Source organism: Pseudorasbora parva, chromosome 23 (genome assembly GCF_024679245.1).
Source record: "Pseudorasbora parva isolate DD20220531a chromosome 23, ASM2467924v1, whole genome shotgun sequence".
Taxonomy (NCBI): Eukaryota; Metazoa; Chordata; class Actinopteri; order Cypriniformes; family Gobionidae; genus Pseudorasbora; species Pseudorasbora parva.
The window spans coordinates 20059758-20079957 of record NC_090194.1 but is presented as its reverse complement, the minus strand read 5'-3'; the positions used below and the strand labels follow the sequence as shown (position 1 = coordinate 20079957).

The 20200-nt window shown below is 38.5% G+C and overlaps 1 protein-coding gene across 6 annotated transcripts in view; it reads left to right on the top strand.

Moving 5' to 3' along the window:
• Positions 1 to 7053, top strand: part of syk (spleen tyrosine kinase) — a 57089-nt gene extending 50036 nt beyond the window's left edge. For 5 of the 6 annotated variants that reach the window (XM_067434062.1, XM_067434061.1, XM_067434064.1 and 2 more), the window contains 4 exons: positions 1752 to 1941; positions 2133 to 2273; positions 4692 to 4804; positions 6030 to 7052. In XM_067434062.1, coding sequence (XP_067290163.1) covers positions 1752 to 1941; positions 2133 to 2273; positions 4692 to 4804; positions 6030 to 6102 — 517 coding nt within the window. In that variant the 3' untranslated portion in view covers positions 6103 to 7052. Of the gene's footprint in view, positions 1 to 1751; positions 1942 to 2132; positions 2274 to 4691; positions 4805 to 6029 lie in introns of all 6 variants that reach the window. The other variant, XM_067434063.1, reaches the window with a different exon arrangement.
• The last annotated feature ends 13147 nt before the right edge of the window (positions 7054 to 20200 follow it).

The following is a 20200-nucleotide window of genomic DNA, read 5'->3' as shown; positions in this document are numbered from 1 at the left end:
CACGGAAGACAATATCGTGGCGGGTAAAGCCACGATATTTTTTTTGCGCACAAAAACTATTCTCGTCGCATTGTAAAATTATTGTACAGCCACTGTAGTGAGATGGACTTTGTAATGTCGTCTTTAGTGCCTTTATGGGTCTTGTGAGTGTAAATATACTGAATGCCAATGGAGGCCTTTCTGAAGCCTTTCTCAGCCGTCAGCTTTCAACAAAAATATCTTCATTTGTGTTCCGAAGATGAACGAAGGTGTTACGGGTGTCCAACGACATAAGGGTGAGTAATTAATGAAATCATTTTTGGGTTAAACTAACCCTTTAAGGATTAATTAGTTTAAATATACATTGGACCAAGCACTATTATTACATCGTAATTAATAATTCAATATACTTTTTTTTTTTAGAAAAAAATCCTGTTTTGGTCATGACTGCACATTTTCAGTAGTGGCGGCAATGTTTTGTTAGCGACCACATTACATTACATAATTTAAACTCACTTATATTATATATTCATTATTTCCTGATCAAAAATGTAGGGGTTGTCACAATAATGTTCTGTCGTGTCTTCACCTGTGCTCGTTTGTCTCTGATTAGTTTATCTTATTAGTTTCCTCCTTCACCCAGTGTATTTATACTCACTGTTCTGTTCAATCCTTTGTGGGTTGTTGTTGTTGTTTGTACACATGTATGTAGTGAACATTCTTTGTCCTTTTGAAGTAAAGTCTGTGATGAACCCTCATCTCCTTCGTTGTGCGCGTACTACTACCACACAACGCAGGAGATGTGAACGCGGAGAACACCGTGACAGGGGTGTAGTTAAAATTAGTTACAGCCACTGGACTAAAACATAGTGTTAGTGTAGTGTAGTGACATAAAAATGCGGGACACATTTTATTTTACATAAAACGGCAAGTTTGAGTGCAGAATCTTGGGACGTGGTCTTCACCTCACAGCCGGTGGAAAGCAATCGGAATAGGACTCGGGCAGAAATCATGTTCATGGATGAGATTATTAACGTTACTGTAGTGTGAAGCAGAGCAGGGCAGAGTGTTGATGGAGCTGAGCAAGGCCGCTGGAGCGATTGTTATTAAGATGAACACAACACACACCTCGCGAGGAGCAGGACTTTTAATATGACGGGACACAGTCGCTGGCGCCATTTCCGCTTTTCCGTTCATTAGTATGAGGTAACGCAGCTCTGTTTATCATATTAGACACATTTGAGTGTGCTTAAAATTATGTTATGACGTTACTCTGTGCGTTCGCTATCGGAAACGTAGAAATGACGCAATTGACAGACGACTCCCTCACGTCCTGGCTCCTTGGTTAAAATATCAATTTTCTCACGATTTATAAATAATTCGGGATATTGTAAGTACTCATTTGAACAAAATATATAACACTGGCCTAGTGGTTTTTGGATATTTTACTGAAAATGTTGTACATAGTGCTCCTTACATGATTTTTAAATGTGTTTTTTGGTTGTGGGGGACAGCAGTTTACACCAATTCTGTATAGAATGGCCCTGCAGTCACATGGCCGCATTGTGTGCACATAGAAAATGAAAGTCATTATTCACTGAAAAATGTTACCTCCATTTCAAGCATTTGCTTTCAGTTATGACATATAACAACCAGTGGTCACATTTATCGTTGTTCTACGAAATTTCACAGACAGTATCCAGACAATAGTAGTGTTACTATTTACATAGTAGAAGCCTTAATTGAATAGATTTCACTTTGTGCGTTTTCAGACACATCTCTATGAAGAACATCACAGAGCTGGTTCATCAGGTCTCTATGGGAATGAAATATCTCGAAGAGCACAACTTTGTTCACAGAGATCTTGCAGCCAGGAACGTGCTTCTAGTCACTCAGCACTACGCCAAGATCAGCGACTTTGGACTCTCCAAAGCCCTGACAGAAGATGAGAACTATTACAAGGTATAAAAACCACAGTGCCCTCCTTAAGTACTGGCAAAAGTACAGAATGTCACCTTTTATTTCTGGATGTTTCATTGTGGTCATGCTTTACCAACTAATAATGCCTTTTAATGCCCATAACAAAAGCTGCAGTCTTGATGTTAGTACAGCAGAATGAGGGTTTGACCACTTTTTGTTCACTGCTTCTCTAGGCCAAAGGACATGGTAAATGGCCGCTGAAATGGTACGCTCCTGAGTGCATGAACTACTTGAAGTTCTCTTCTAAGAGTGACGTGTGGAGCTTTGGAGTCCTGATGTGGGAAGCTTATTCATACGGACAGAAACCGTACAAGGTGTGATTCTTTCTTGTATTCATTTAGAGACAAAAACAGTGATTATTTTGACGATTGATTACTCTTTTAGTTTTGCATGGTACATCTGCGTTAAATCTTTTACATTTACTTAAAAACAATGGCTGTTTGGTTTGAAAACCACCCATTTCAGAGCAAATGTACAGAGCCACATATAAAATGCTGACAAAAAAACAACACAATATTTTATTCTCTCGTTTTACTAAATCATGGTATATCACCTTTTGACATATCACCTTTATTTATAAAGTGCTTTTTAACAATGCCGATTGTTTCAAAAAAACTTCAGTGTTAACAGGAAAATAATGCAACAGCTGTACAGCCGCTCTGGAGAAAACGGTGATGTCATCCAGCTCATTTCAATTATCATATAGTGTCAGTGCAGGCAGATCAGTAATATAGTTGAATATTTAACCCAACTTAGCAAGCCAAAAGCCAAAGGCGACAGTGGCAAGGAACCAAACCTACATCAGGTGATAGGATAGAGAAAAAATCCTTGGGAGAAACCAGGCTCAGTAGGGGTGCCTAGTTCTCCTCTGGCCAACGAACAAACAGTTTATGATTACACTGTAAAAAATTATTTAGAAAAAAAGTTACCTGGTTGCCTTAAAATTTTGAGTTCATTGAAATTAAAATTTTGAGTTAATACAATGAACATTTTTTGAGATTCGACAAACTTTATTAAAATATTATTAAAAGATGTTTTAAATATATTGGGTAATTGTGAGTGTTTTATTTCTGATGATGCAGTGAAGCATGCCAAATAGTGCTATTTTCATGATTTATAAAAAAATTTATGTGGTTCAGATACAATAATATTTTGAGTTTCTATTTATTAAACTAATTTCCTTCATTGTATCAACTCAAAGTTTTAATTTCAATAAACTCACAATTTTAAGCCAACCAGGTTACTTACTTTTTTAAGTTAAACCAACAAAAACCAACACATTTATTTTACAGTGTATGATTCAGGCAAACATTATATGTCAGAAGTCAGATTAGATCGGAATATTCTGAATATTTGTCCTGTTCCTGTCTGATTGAAGATCGGAGTCAACACGCGGGAGATGGGTTTGTTAAGGATATCGTGTCGATGAGGTCTTCACAGGGGAGAGTCTAGTTGACACAGGCTCTTATGACACTTCAGGGATGCGTTGATCATGTCCAGGCGCAGGTCCACCATCTGATCTGGATATGGCCTGGATCCAGCCGACTGCAGTAAACCTTGGGATAAACAGAGAGACAAACATTAGTGTAGATGCCATTCTTTTTATGATGTAATGAGTACATCCAGTGTAATGGGAAGTATTTCCGATTCCGGCTGACCTAGTTAATGCAGCGTAAAACAATCATTTAACTGATTTGAATAATAGAAATTGATAATGTTCTAAGCTAAACCGTTTAGTGCTTTGTAAGTAATAAGAAAGATTTTAAAATGTATGCATCCTGGTTCTAGTAAGAAGTCGAGCTGCTGCGTTTTGGACCAGCTGGAGTTTATATATTAAGCGAGCAGGGCAACCACCCAGTAGAGCATTACAATAATCTAGCCTTAAGCTCATGAACACATGTACTTACTGTTCAGCATTTTGCATTGAAAGCATGTGCTGTAATTTAGATATATTTTTAAGATGGTAGAATGCAGTTTTACAGATGCTAGAAACGTTGCTTTCAAATGAAAGATTGGTATCAAAGAGCACACCCAGGTTCCTCACTGACGACGAGGGCTTGACAGAGCAGCATGATTTCATTCCTTCTCTTGTTTTAGTAAACCATGGGCACAAATTAAGAATTTATTCCCTCGTTTTAGTAAATTGTGCCCATGATTTATTAATTCGTACTCTCGTTTTAGTACAACATGTCCGTAAATGAATTGCCTAGACTTATTCATTCGTTGTCTTGTTTTAGTAAATTGTGGCCATGTTACATAAACTCTAAACTGCTGATCAAACTGGAAAAATATTAATTACTGTCCGCTTGCTTTAGCATATTTCGAAATAAAAAACAGCTAGGCTTTGACTGTATATCATCAACTTTTATTCAAGACACATAGGTCCATAAAGACAACACAATACACATAATAATACAAATATATATATATATATATATATATATATATATATATATATATATATATATATATATATATAGTATAGTATGTGGGCTCCTTAAAAATATATATATATACATATATACATACATATATATATATATATATATATATATATATATATATATATATATATATATATATATATATATATATATATATAATATTGTCTAAATATCAAGCTGCATATTCATCCATTTAATCATCAGACATGAACTTGTTTGAAAGTAATAATATTAGTGAGCATTGTTTTAGCAATGTTACTTATATTGTTTATTCCATATTGTCTGTAGGGCATGAAAGGAAATGAAGTCATCCAGATGATTGAGAGTGGACAGAGAATGTCGGCGCCCCTCAACTGCCCAGATGAGATGTTCAACCTCATGATGAAATGCTGGACATACAAGTAACTGAACTCTCACTAGATTATACTAATATAGAGCGAAAAGAAAATGTGCTTTTTATCTGCATTTATTTAAAGCTGCAGTCCATAACTTTTTGCGCTCTAGTGGTTAATAAATAGAACTGCACTACTTCTCTCTGTTTATGGCGAGTCACGCAGAGACTGTGCTCCTCCACAGTGGTTCCTTCCAGACCGGTCTGAAATAGTCCCAATATAAACACTTATTATAAGTGTACCATAATGATATCCTGACAAGTCAGACCCACATCAAGATGTTGGGTCTGGGAACTCACTATTGACAGGGCTCAATCTGAGGGGCGGGATAAACGGTTGTTTTTTACAACCTCTGCACGGAATTGGATAGCGCTACAACCAATCAGAGCAACTTGAAGCGGAGCTACTCAAGCTAGTTGATAGATTAAACTTTCGCCATATCCGGTCGGCAAAACTCCAAACACATCTTCCCTTCTTAAGAATGATTTCAGTGCCGTTCTTTGTTCTTTTTTCAAAGAAAAGATTAACTCTAAGTCTTCCAGAATCACGTCCAAAGCCGATTAGAAAGACCGCCGTTCGCCAGCTTCTTTGTTTATAAGTAAAACGCAACGCAACTCTACCGTCACTATGTTAAGCCCGCCCACTGACTCTGTGCACGATGTGATTGACAAGAGTTTGGTTTTTCCAGCTCAGAAGTCTATTGAGAGTTGCTAGACTACATTTGCAGTAAATTATATTTGCTGCCGCTAGGGTGCGTTTAGATTTCGAGGCTACCATAATGATTCAGGGTAAGACAAAAACACGGTTTGGAAAACTGATTCATATTGTACATTCTCATTATATATTTTTTGTAAATCTTTCACATTTATCACTACTAATTTTACCAATAAATTACTTATAGTGCACTATACAAAAAAATCTGATTATATTATAATACCATTATTTAAAATGTAATAAAATATACTTTTTATAGTAATACAAGATTATAATATAATCATTATATTAGAATTTTTATTTTGTTTCTGGACTTGTTTCTTGTTCTTGTGACTATTTTTACTGTTGATGTGCATTTAATTAGAACATGTTAAATTCCCTTTTTTTAAATACTGCACTTGCACAATTAAAGCAGAAAAACTATACATGAAAGGAATAATGTACATTATACTGGCCATTATCACAAAATATGGACTGATTTATGGAAGAATAATAATGTTTCATTGTTCTGTTTCTGTAGGCCAGACGAGAGACCTGGATTTTCTGTAGTTGAACCCAGATTGCGACATTACTATTATGACATATCTCAGTGATGACATCACCCAGACCCCTCACAAAATGATACAGTACGGCATTGGAAAGCAGTCAGCTAGTAAAGGGGGTATAAGGATCATTTGTATTGACTTGGACATAGTTTTCATTGAGATTTTTCATTATATTATTTGTTCGTTTTTCCTCTTTATCACTGGTATAATTTCGAAATAGATCATTGACAGCATTTCATTTTCTAACCATTTTAAGCAATAATTTGTATCATAGTGTTTGTCCATCTAAGATGTTTTTTTAGCAACTGTACACATTTAAAGTGCTTATTAAATGGTTGTTTTTTCTTCTAAATGCATGTTTATAAAGAACATCAGTGTTCTGTGTTTAAAGCGGAATCAGTATTTCTTACTAATGCACTTCAGATGTCAGAGCAATACCAAACAACATGAGGATGACCAGTCAAGAGCTAGACATGTCTACTTATTCTCATTCTTTTCCCTCCTTTTAAGGCCCTGATATACTCGTTATGAAGTTTGTTCTTCAGTTTCACCTGACGTACTTTATAATAGGGCCTTTATGTGTTTCTGTCTGTATCATTTTAACATTGAGTTTACATTTAAAATGTTGTGTTAAAGTGATAAAACAAACTGCCACTTATTTTATTTGTGGACAGTGTTTACGTCACACCATCAGATAAAATGTAAGCATATTTTGCATGTCATCTACTATATGACAGTCGAGGCAATTAAAATGTTACCAATACTCTTTTAAGATAGTTTTCTCCATGTTTCTTTTGTCTTATGGGAATTCACTCCATTCATTGTGATTTGTCAGCTTGATTCAGTTGCTCCAGACTTTACACAAGCTTGATAACTGAACAGCATGGCATGACACATTAGAATTTTGCTCTTCTTGTTTGATAAGATTGATAAAGGATGCTGAGCAAATAGAACATGTACGGCTGCAATACGATTGTTCAGTTATGCTTTAAAAAATAAATTAGCTTTAAAAAAACTGTGGCATTTTCTTGGATGCATAGTCACACAAACATACAGAAATCAAATGTCTTGCAATGTCATTTTTATAAAATAGGCATATCTTATTTGAATAAAGTAGGGCAGCGGCAATTTGCAAAGTGTAAATAGCTGTAGATACTATTTACTATGTAAAAATAGTAATATATTTACACCATATAAAAAAGTAGTTCTTTGCAATAGCAATTACATGTTATTACAATTACAATTTATACTTTATTTTGACAGATACATACTATTTGCACCTCAGTATTATTGTACATTAACTGGATGCAATAATAACATAGTGTAAAACTATTATTTTTATTTAAATTATTAAATGGATGGTGCCATAAAGGGACACTAAAAGCCCTCCCTACACCTACCCATAACCCTACCCAATTAATGTTTTTATAATTTTTTATTTGTAAAAACTTTATTTGTTTAGAACATTTTCTTAATTTTATTTTAAGTAAATGCCTTTCCGATGTGATTTGTGGTGAAAATTCAGAGGAGACACCAATTGACACGGTCTCAGCAGACACTTCAGGGGTGCTTCCCAATTCTTATTTGTGAATCCTTGTTTCCTTTCCTAGCTTCCTTTCCTCACTCCTTAGCTCCGCCCCTTCAGGATGCGAGGGAAGGACGCGAGGATGGAGGAATTCAATCAAGTGAAATGATATATCCTCGTCACTTTAAAGCGGTGTCAATTAATGATGACTCTGCACCGCTGGATTTAGTCAGGATTCATGAACATTAGAGATAACTATTTATAACTATTTATATAGCTTCAGCCTCCACAAAATACCACATTTGTTCATATTTTAATTAATATTACCAGTTATTATTAACAACAAATTCCAGTTATTAGCTGCTTTTTATTAATTGTATAGTATTGGTTTCTATTTGTTTCTCTATTTGTTTCGTACATTTTCTTGTGCTTTGATATAATTCTGCAACTGTCAGTTGTTGTTATTTGACAAACATTTGTGTCTTGTACATGTAAGCATAATAATAATGACGAATAAACCGTGGCACGATATGAAGGGGGAGGAGAATTAATGCGTGCGTCACGTTTAGTTGATAAAACACTTCCGCAAAGGATCCACCTGTGTATTCTCGCTCATGACTCCTCAGGAAGCCTCCTCACTCCTCCATCCTCGCCTCCTCGCGGTGCAATTAGAGAATAGAGATCTCCTATAGGATCTTGTATACAAGATGGCTGAGCTCCATCGGTTTCCGGGTCATAGGATGGAGGACCGAGGAAACGAGGAGGGATATTGAGAAGCACCCCAGGATGCGCTGGTCACGTCCAGGTCCCCCATCCGATCCGGACACGGCCTAGATCCGGCTGACAGCAGTAAACCTCGCAACAGAGAGACTAATATTAGCATAGATGCCATTCTTCTTATAATGTAACAAGTACATCAATAAGTTAAAAATGTTCTATGTGTATGCCATAGTAAAGAGATGCGTTTTTAGTTTAAGTGTAAACTGACAGAGTGTGTCTGCCTGCCGAACAATGCTAGGAAGAATGTTCCAGAGTTTAGGTGCTATATAGAAAAAGGATCGACCGCCTGCAGTTGATTTTGATATTCTAGGTATTATCAACTGGCCAGAGTTTTGAGACCGCAATAGACGTGATGGAGTATAATGTGTTAAGAGCTCACTCAAGTAATAAGGAGCTAAACCATTTAGTGCTTTGTAAGTAATAAGTAAGATTTTAAAATATATGTGATGTTTAATAGGGAGCCAGTGTAGTGTTGACAGAACTGGGCTAATATGATCATACTTCCTGGTTCTAGTAAGAAGTCGAGCTGCTGCGTTTTGGACCAGTTGGGGTTTGTTTATTAAGCGAGCAGGGCAACCACCCAGTAGAGCATTACAATAATCTAGCATTGAGCTCATGAACGCATGTACTAACTGTTCAGCATTTTGCATTGAAAGCATGTGCTGTAATTTACCGGTAGATATATTTTTAATATGGTAGAATGCAGTTTTATGAGTGCTTGACAGAGCATTCATCAAGTGTTAGACAGTATTCTAGGTAAATACTTGTGGAACTTTTCTGTCCAATAATTAAACATTCTGTTTTATCTGAATTAAGTTGCAGGAAATTACTATTCATCCAAAATTACTATTTTAGCTATGCATTCCGCTAATCTTGTGAATTGGTAAGTCAGGTTTCGTCAGGGCGTGACGAAATATAGAGCTGAGTATTGTCAGCATAACAATGAAAACTAACGGTATAGGGTCAAGCATACATGTTGTTGATTTTGATGATTTAGCAAGTTTAGCCAATTCTTCTCCTCCTATAGCAGTGAATGAGTGTAATTTTTCCTCAGTGACACCACAATGCTCTGTCTGAAGTGATACTGTAATAGACGGCTGCATGGTTATAATTTTATTCCTAATATTATCAATCTTACTTGTAAAGAAGTTCATAAAGTCATTACTGCTGTGCTGTTTACAAACATCAGACGTTGAAGCTTTATTTTTTGTTAATTTAGCCACTATATCGTATAAATACCATGGGTTGTGTTTGTTTTCTTCTAAAAGAGTTGAGAAATAAGTAGATCTAGCAGTTTCTCTGGCCTTTCTGTATGCAATCATGCTCTCTTTCCACAAATTGCGAAAAACCTTCAGTTTTGTTTTCTTCCAGTTGCGCTCCATTTTTCTGGCTGCTGTTTTAAGGGCCCGAGTGTGCTCGTTGTACCAGGGCGTTGGATTATATTCTTTAATTTTCTTTAAGCGCCTGGGAGCAACTATGTCTAAAGTGCTGGTAAAGAGAGAGCCAATAGTTTCTATTGCAACATTGAGTTCCTTAATAATTAGTACTTTATCTGCAGCCAGTTAGCCTGACAAGCCAGACCCACATCAAGATGTTTGGTATGGAAACTCACCATAGACAGGGCTCAATCCGAGGGGCGGGATAAACGGTTGTCTTTCAAACTTCCTCTGTACGCGATAGGATAGCGCTACCACCAACCAGAGCAACGAAGGTGAAGCAGAGCTCGTTGATAGATTTAACATTCGCCATATCCGGTCGGCTAAACTCTGAACACAACTTCCCTTTTTAAGAATGACTTCAGTGCCGTTCTTTGTTCTTTTCTCAGAGAAAAGCTTAACTCCAAGTCTTCCAGAATCGCGGTCAAAGCTGATTCGAAAGACCGCCGCCGTTCGCCAGTTTCTGTGTTTACTAGAAGCACACAAACACAACTCGGCCGTCATCATTATGGCCCCACCCACTGACTCTATACAGATGTGATTGGTCCGGCAAGAGTTAGGGGAATACAGCTCAGAAGGGTATTGAGGGTTGCTAGACCACACTCACGGCAGATTAAATTTGCTGCCGCTAGGGTGCGTCTAGATTTCTAGGCTAGCAGCCAGTACTAACTCTGATAGAAAATCAGCAAATTCTTTGAGAAAATCTGTATTGTCCCCTGAAAAGAGAGAAGAGCAAGCTCTGATTGCTTGAGCTTTACTGATTGTGCCACTGAAGATGTTAAAACAAAAGTTTTGTTTTTGTTAGGTGGAGCTAGTGTGAATAGCACTTGCCAACAGGGCCAACATGCCAAGACACTCCTTTAAACACATAGGGGTTGGGGGTACAAGGACTAAGATTGTGTCTGCATTACTGATTATTTCTAAGATTGTGTCTGCATTACTGATTATTTTTAAAATAATTTATTGATACATTTTTTGCTACTGGACTGATGATTGTATGTTACTACATTTTTCACTAATTTCCTGTCCAGATAATCACCCACAAAAATCACCTTCACTGGTTAGTAAAGAAGTATTTTCAAGAACTTTACATTATATATCATCAAATGTTTTAGAGTAAATAACAAAAAAACTGTGTGTTGCCTCAAGGTAACATTGTACCATAATGGAATCGCGTAAGGCCATAGCAGACACACTAGGTTGGATACAAATACAGCATATTTGTAAGGAAAAGAGTTAGAATTATCTAAATATATCTAAATATATCAAGTTATATATAATAACTTGATGTGATGGCTTGATGTAATGGTTTGGCAATACTTGTGTTCCACGATGGTACAATGTTGCCTGAGAGCAACAGCTGAATTTGAAATGTTACTTTTTATTAAATATGAAATTTGTAATAAATTATAAACTGGATAAATTGTTCAGGTCTCTGGTTAAGGAAATTGATATTTTTAATAAATATATTCATTTTTTCTACATGAAAACGTAAAATGTTTAAATTTGTCGGTTGTGGTACAATGTTGCCTTGAGACAACAATTTTTTAAAAAATAAATAAAAATAAAAATAATTAATTTTTTTGTTGCTATTGTTAAAGGGGGGGGTGAAATGCTGTTTCATGCATACTGAGCTTTTTACACCTTTAAAGACTTGGATTCCCATCCTAAACATAGACAAAGTTTCAAAAACTAATGTTGGACGTTTGATGGAGTATTTCTGTGTTAAAAATACTCCTTCCGGTTTCTCACAAGTTTCGGCGAGTTTTTTTCGAGTATGGGTCTACTTGACGTTAAATAGAGCGGAAGGTCCTTGTATGGGCTGTACGGGCTCTTCTCCCGGAAGGGTGCGTGCGCGCGTGACTAGAGGGAGAGAGAGGAAATGCACGCTGTAAACAGTCTCTCAGGTGCAGATCCAGTCGTCCGTGAACACTTATGACGCGCCGCGCTCCACTTTATTCCTATGGGTGACGTCGAGCGACTTCAACACTTCAGCACAGCATTCCGGGAAGGCAGCGCTGCATTTGAACCGATTTGAACGCAGAAATGACGGGAAGCTTCAAGGCATCGCTTCAATCGCGTCGCAAAGTGGATTTCAACGGTCACTGCTGTCACAGGACTTCACCAAATCATACCAAAGAAGTGTGTTTTTGACAGAGCGGTCCTGCTTTGGAAGATGCCGGTGAGTAAATCAACTTCAAATGTCTCTGCTATTGGCTACCGTCGCATGAGTAAACATCAGTAAACGATACGATCGCGTGCTTCGTCATTCAAATGCGCTAACGGTTACTCCATTGTTGTTCTGTATAACGTTACACTATTCTGACTCTGACGTGCAAAACCGTTTTGCTTGCTACCTCTAAGGTCTAGTCACATACAATAGTCCATAAACCGAATCATGTCCTCATAAACTGCACACAAAGGCCCCTAAATACAGTACATACCACAGAGACGGACATCCTGATGTTGCCGTTTCTCCTGTTCAATTTATTTCAGCCTCAGATTTGATTGTGGATCATTATCTGTATTAGCTGAGATAGATGGGTTTCTCCACGCTTGAGGACGTCACCGCTTTGCGAGCTTGTCATTCTTTAGCTCCGCCCACACGATACGCCTCCAGGCGCTCGGTTTTTTCCGGAAAGACTCGGTACAGCCCATATTTCTTTTATAAATATGATAAAACTAAAGACTTTTCGGAGATATGAAGGATGCAATACTACTCTATAGGTACTCAAGATTGACATGAGATTGACTGAAACTGAGTGTTTCACCCCCCCTTTAAAGTGTCCTATTTTAAGCAGGAAAAACACCACAAATATTTGTTTTCTCATTGAAATCAAATTGCATACCATAGGCCTCATGAAAGTAATTTTTTTAATGAGATTGGTGCCATCCGGTGGACACATTGAGCATTTTATCATGCAATAGCACAATTGTACCACTAGTGGATTTACAGCTCTCTGTAGAGAAAGGCTTGTGAATTCTAGTGATTTTTGTCATTTCTTTCAGGTTGTTGATTTTACAGTTTTTTTGGATTGCTTACACACTAAAATTAAAAGTAGTACACTATTAGCAAAACCTTACACTCAAGAAGAAAAACATCAACCAATATTTGCACTATAAGCACATTGTCAACCTCACACTTGTTGCAAAACTCTACACAAAGTGAATTACCTCACCGTCCAACTAATTGGTTCAAAACAGTCATCAGATGTGTAAAAACTTGTTTGCTTAATTGTAGACACATCACTTTAAAAAGTATTAGGTGAGTTCATCGGTCTTCAAGCACAATGGAAAGAGTCCCAAAAGAGAGAAAGAATAAGACGAGGAGGAGAACAAGAGGAGGCCTGTGAGCAGATGGAGGTAGTCATTCAAGATGTTTCTATCCAAGGTGTCTTTGTTGCTGAAAATCTCAGATCCAGCTAGGCGAAGAGACAATGTCTAGTTTTTTTTTGTTTTGTTGTTTTTTGTTTTTTTTTACAGTAAGCTTTCAGTATAATATGTAAAGTGACATTTTGTTACAGTATTATGATGTCGATGTCAACATTTTGTTGAGTTTCTTCAGTCTGCAACATTGGTCTTGTGTAGTGTTTGGTGGATTTACATTATGTTTGTACATTGCTGATGGTAGCCTAGTCTAATCATAGGGAAGTAGAAGTCCTAAAAGTGTTTTAGGTTTATCACAGCAGAGTGTAACGCACGCAAAGAGAGTATAGTAATGTGAAACGTGTGTGTTTCATATGGTAACAGTGTGGTTTTAAAAAAAAAAGTGTATAATTTTTACACGAGTGTTTAATTAGGCAAGGATCTGTAGTGTTTTGCTAATTGGGTGTGTTGTTGTGCTGTTTTGAAAATTGTGCTTAAGCAAGGCAAAAAAACTGTAATATATAATAACAGATTCTCAAAGACTATTTTTGTCTAGTTTTTTTGTTTGTTTGGTTGGCTTTTGTTTTCATAAACTGGTGCTGCAATAGGCCTGGAGGTTACTTGGAAAGAATTCCATCATTTGATCTCTCTGATTCCCTGTGTGTGTGTGTGTGTGTGTGTGTGTGTGTGTGTGTGTGTGTGTGTGTGTGTGTGTGTGTGTGTGTGTGTGTGTGTGTGTGTGTGTGTGTGTGTGTGTGTGTGTGTGTGTGTGTGTGTGTGTGTGTGTGTGTGTGTGTGTGTGTGTGTGTCTGAGTGGGAGCGTGTGGTTTTCAGTATTGGACCAAGGCAAAGCGTACCATCAGGGGTTCATGGAGGAAAACAGCCAGCCACTCACAGCATTTATCACTCCCTGGGGGCTGTACGAGTGGATTAGGATCCCCTTTGGCCTATCATCAGAGCTCCAGCAGAGTTTCAGCGCAGCATGGAGGAGTGTCTGATGGGACTTCGGGATGAGAGTTGTCAGCCTTACCTCGATGACAATCTTGTCCACAGTCATACATTTGAAGACCACGTGAATGATCTCCGGAAGGTATTGCATCAATATCAGAAGCATGGAGTGAAACTGACACCGAAGAAGTGTAAAGTGTTCAAGAACAGTGTGAAATTCCTTGGGAAGATTGTGTCGAAAGAAGGGTTTTCTATGGATCCTGCTAAACTCGCACCAGTACAGGCATTAAAGGAGAGAAGACCGTCGACAGTTGGAGAACTAAGAAAAGTCTTGGGGTTCATCTCTTATTATCGAACTTATATTCCAAACTTCTCAAGAATTGCCAAGCCTCTGTACTGCCTGCTATCGGTTGATGATGGACCTGAGAAGAACAACAAACTAAAAAGGAAGGGGAAGTCACAAGGTAAAAACAAGACCACTGGTCAGTTGACCTCCAGTCATCCTATTACTTGGACACCACACCCCCAAGAAGTCTTATGTCGGCTGATTGACTTTCTGCTGAACCCACCGGTCCTGGGTTATCCGGAGTTTGAAAAAACATTCATACTCCATACTGATGCATCACAGGAGGGCTTAGGAGCGGTCCTTTATCAGAGCCAGGCGGAGAAGATGGTTGTAATCGGCTTTGGCTCAAGAACTCTAACAGCCCTGAGAGAAATTATCACCTTCATTCAGGGAAGCTAGAGTTCCTCGCTCTGGGCAATCTGTGAAAGGTTTCGGGAGTATTTATATTATGCGCCATCATTTGTTGTCTATACGGACAACAATCCCTTATCTTACGTTATGACAACAGGCAAGTTGAGTGCTACAACACATCGCTGGGTGGCTGAATTGGCAGAGTTTGAGTTTACGATCAAGTACCGTCCAGGGAAAAGCAATGGAGATGCTGATGGCCTCTCCAGAATGCCACTTGATATGGAGAAGTTCATGCAAACCTGTTCACAGGAAGTACAGCCTGAGGTAATAACCAGCATCACCGATGTGCTAAGACTGCAAGCCCAAGATCAGGATCCTTGGATGTGTCCGCTAAGTATTGCTGAAATTGTTGCTGGAGGAAGTCAGGGACACACTGCATCCCCTATTAGTGAATTATCTAAAGAGCAACTGAGAGGAGCACAGGAAGAAGATTTGGTGATTGGAAAGGTTTGAGATTATGTGATAAAGGGGCGGTGGCCAAATCTGAAGGGGCGGCAGGTACATGAAGACGTCAGGATCATGGCCAGGAAGAAGAACAAGTTGTGTGTAGGGGAGGATGGCATCCTATACAGGAGGACAAAGACCCGACACCAACTAGTATTACCCAAAATATTTCGTCAGCTTGTCTATAAAGAGCTACATGAAGAGATGGGGCACCTCGGTGTTGAGCGAACAATGGCTCTTATTCGCGACAGATTCTTTTGGTCCCGGATGCAGGGCGAAGTTGAACACTATATAACAAAAGTGTGCAGCTGCCTAAAAAGGAAGAGGCTGAACAAACCAACCAGAGCTCCCCTGAACAGTGTGGTAACTACATACCCTTTCAAGATGATATCAATAGACTTTTTACACCTGGAGAGTTGTAAAGGATACGAGTATATACTCGTGGTTATGGACCACTTTACACGATTTGCTCAAGCTTATGCATGTACTAACAAGGCTGCTAAAACTGCGGCTGAGAAGATCTTTGGGGACTACGTTCTGAAGTTCGGTTTCCTGCTAAGCTGCATCATGATCAGGGTAGAGAGTTTGAGAACAAATTGTTCACACAACTGGAAGGATACTGTGGGATACAGGGTTCACGCACTACCCCATATCATCCCCAAGGAAACGGCCAGGTAGAGCGCTTTAATAGAACGCTACTGGCCATGTTGAGGAACTTGACAGAGAAGGCTAAGAGTGACTGGAAAAGCTCCCTGGCAAAAGTAGTCCATGCGTATAATTGTACGCGCAATGAGGCGACTGGTTTTGCACCATATTACTTGCTGTTTGGCAGAAATCCAAGGCTCCCTATTGACATCGTATTTGGACTGCAACCAGGTGACCAGGATCCTTCGCCCAGTGAGTATGCCAAGAAATGGAGACTCCGTATGGATGATGCTTACAGAATCGCATCCCAAGTGGCACAAGGGGAGATAGATAGAGCAAAAGGCTACTATGACAGGAAAGTATATGGAGGGGAATTAGAACCAGGACAGAGAGTATTGGTGAAAAATTCCACAGAAAGAGGGGTCCAGGAAAGTTAAGATCTTACTGGGAGGGTCAGGTCTATGTAGTAGCAGAGAGAAAGCACCCAGGCAGCCCAGTTTATGATGTAAAACCAGAAAATGGGGCAGGAAGAGCAAGAGTGCTCCATAGAAATTTGTTACTGCCCTGAACTTGAGCTAGAGACCAGGGAAACACACCAGCAAAAGAAGAAAACACAGAACAGGATGCCTAGAAAAAGCAAAGTCCAGTATCAGTCAGAAGTGATGAGTGGAGATGATGAGAACAGCTCTGAGGATGAGGATGGATGGAGAACTATCACCAGGACACCTGAAAAGCAGGAACACCCGCAGGTCCAGCTGAGGGTGGAGGCAGAAGGGTTCCACCCTAATTCAGCAAGTGAAGAACAAGAATTCATAGACCAGCTGGAACCTTTCATGACAGGGGCAGAAGATGGAGCAGACAGTAGGGGAAGACATCAGGAAACAGCTGAGAGAGAACCTACAGAAGGAGATATCGGCGGGAGATGTGAGGATGATGTAGGACTGCCCACTGAAGAGGAGGAAGGCTGTGCGGATGGGCCACCTGCTCCAAGAAAGTATCCTTTGCGAAAAAGAAATCCGGCCAAAACATTTACTTATGATTGGTTAGGTCAGCCTAAAATTATGTACAGAAGTCAGTTAAGTTAAATGGGGGGGGGGGGCAATTACAGTGGGTAAAGAATAAGTTCTGGTTATATAATGTGGGGAAGTTTTTTTATTTTATTTAAATGGTGGTTGAGTAAATCCATTATTCAAAGGAGATAGTACAAAGTATGGGTCTGAATAGTGTTAGAGTTAGAGATAAAGGGATTCCAACCTTTCAGTCGGACATAATTCCCGCGTAAGTGGCGGAGAAAAGGTAGCAGATATGTGCGCGCAATCTACTACCGACTCATGACGTCAAATGGAGATATAAGTCATTGGTGATCCTGGAACAAGGGAGTGAATGTGTCCAGATAAAAGACTGACTCCAATCTAGAACTGTAACAATGTATCTGTTGAGGACATTGGGACTCCAAGCAGGGAGGGCCTCCATACGCAGAGCCATGTGCTGTGTGGGACCAGAAACCCGAGGCCCACACACGACTATTGGGCCAGCAGGCCCCAGCACTTCATGTGGACCTTCTTCGACCATCAGAGACTCTGCAAGTTCACCATCGTTCCTTCACTCACCACGGAAGGAATCATGCGTGGTAAAACCCATCAGATCAAACCATCGAACTTTCTCCTGCGATTTCCACCTGGACGGTCTTCTACGGCTCAAGCCATATGCAAGTATCGTACGCAAAACAAATTGCTGTGTAGCGAGTAAAACTGTAAACCCCTTTGTTCAGACAAAGGGGCTTGTAGTCACCGATGGTTTCTCTCAAGGTTTTAGACTCTTTAGACTTCATCCATCTGTACTGACCCGGTTCTCCTAACCACTTTCACTTCAACTCTTGCTATGTATGTTTTGTGTATGTATGTGTTTTATGTCTCGTTCGTGATTTTTAGATATTAAATTTTGTGCACAATATATGTTTGGTTCTGACTCCCTGCCTGCAAACAAATTGTCCCTTAAATGATCGATCTGGTTATGCGCTCTAAGCGCTTATGTAAATACAAAGGAAGAATATTTTTCTGTAGCCATGAAAAATACCTTTTTCTTATAATTAAGTAATAATCAATACTAAATGTTCACAAACGAACTGATTAATTGATTGCAATGTTAATGTAGCTACATAAAGCTAATCTATTAAATTATTCAAATATTCATAATTAGAGAGGAAATGCATGGCTGTAAACACTCTCTCAGCTGCAGATCCAGTCGTCCGTGAACACTAATGTCGGTTATAGTCTGCGCCGCGCTCCACTTCATTCCTCCACTTTGACATAAGCGACTTCAACACTTCAGCACAGCATTCCGGGAAGGCAGCGCTGCATTTGAACCAATTTGAACGCAGAAATGCTTCAGTCGCGTCGCAAAGTGGATCTCCACACTCCAAGAAGTGTGTTTTTGACAGAGATAAAGGTTCGTTCCTGCTTTGGAAGCAGCCGGTGAGTAAAACTGCTTCAAATGTCTGTGCTGTTGCTTATCGTGGCGTATGTAAACATCAGTAAACGACACGATCGCGTGCTTCGTCATTCAAATGCGCTAACGGACTTCATTGTTGTTCTCTGTATAACGTTACACTAGTCTGACGTGCAAAACCGTTTCGCTTGCTACTAAGGTTTGGTCGCATACAATAGTCCATAAACCGAATCATGTCCTCATAAACTGAGAGTAAAGACAAATGTTGACAGGCCACTAAATACAGTACATACCACAGAGACGGACGTCCTGCTGTTGCAGTTTCTATTTCAGCCTCCAAATTAGATTCTGGATCATATCTATTAGCTGAGATAGCCATTGGTTTCTCCACGCTTGATGACGTCATCGCTTTTTCGCGATCGTCATTCTTTAGCTCCGCCCACACGATACGCCTCCAGGCGCTCGTTTTTTTCCGGAAAGACTCGGTACAGCCCATATTTCTTTTACAAATATAATAAAACTAAAGACTTTTCAGAGATATGAAGGATGCAATCCTACTCTATAGGTACTCAAGATTGACATGAGATTGACTGAAACTGAGTGTTTCATCATGTGACCCCCCTTTAATCATGTGACAAAGCACCTGCACCTGAAACTCATTACTGGCTAGTCTCCTCCCACAATAGCTTTGAAGAAGCACATGCATTTATATACTTTATACTTTGTATAGGCCTACAGCACTTTGAGCTGCACCTGAGGCAGTTTAAATGTGCTCTATTATATGAAACTAAACTAAACTCTATGCACACTAACACAAATACACAGACTGTTGTTTGTTAATTACAATACTTGATAATAAAAACAAGAGAAGTAGCTATAAGTAGCTAAATTTCATAAACAACTTTAAGAAACAAAGAATTCTAATGAAGAATTCAGAATCTTTTGAAAATAATTTAGTAAATCGAAAATAGCCTGTTACTTCTAAATGATTGTTTTTTTTTATGTAAAAATCTTGCTAAAATTATTAGTGGACTTCGTAGAACCTTTTTTTACTCTTTAATACATAGGCTATTTGTAGCTGTTAAAATAACAGATCAAATATATTATTTTATATCTATAACATATGATATTGGTTAAGCAATTTCACACAACATAGAGATCTACTGTAGATTCAGATAATCTCAAATCGATGGTTTTGGTTCAAATCTGAGTGAGATTGCCTTGTTCATGGGATTTTTGTTATTTCTTGTATTGCTACTAGATGGCGCTGTTCGTCCACTTTACAACATGACTGTTGCCCTGTAGCAAAGAAATGCTCCCCAAACAAATTCTGATGATCTTTTCATTTAAACACTGCAACCATTAATATTTATACGGAACATTTGTATACAGAATTACAATAATAACAATTTATTGTGCTCAACCAGAATAGTCTATCCTTTATTACAGTGAAATTTGCCTTTTTTCTGTGACAATCCAGTGTTGAGAGTATAGGAGTGCCTTGACTAATATTTATTTTTAGGGCATAATAAATAACTATATACATTTAAATATTCAATTTAAAGTGAGTGTCACAAAGTGATTAAACTGTGAAGGCAATTAGGTGGAGAGTTTGGGTTATAATGTTGTTGATATCAAAAAATATCAAAAACTGCATTAGTTTACATATTTACATACATATTTACATACTTCCTATTACCTTTCCAGTTGTTCATGTTCATGATTTTTATTTTTATTTTATTTTTTATTATTATTGATTTCCATTAGAGCAAGAACTGAGCAGAACTTAAAATTATG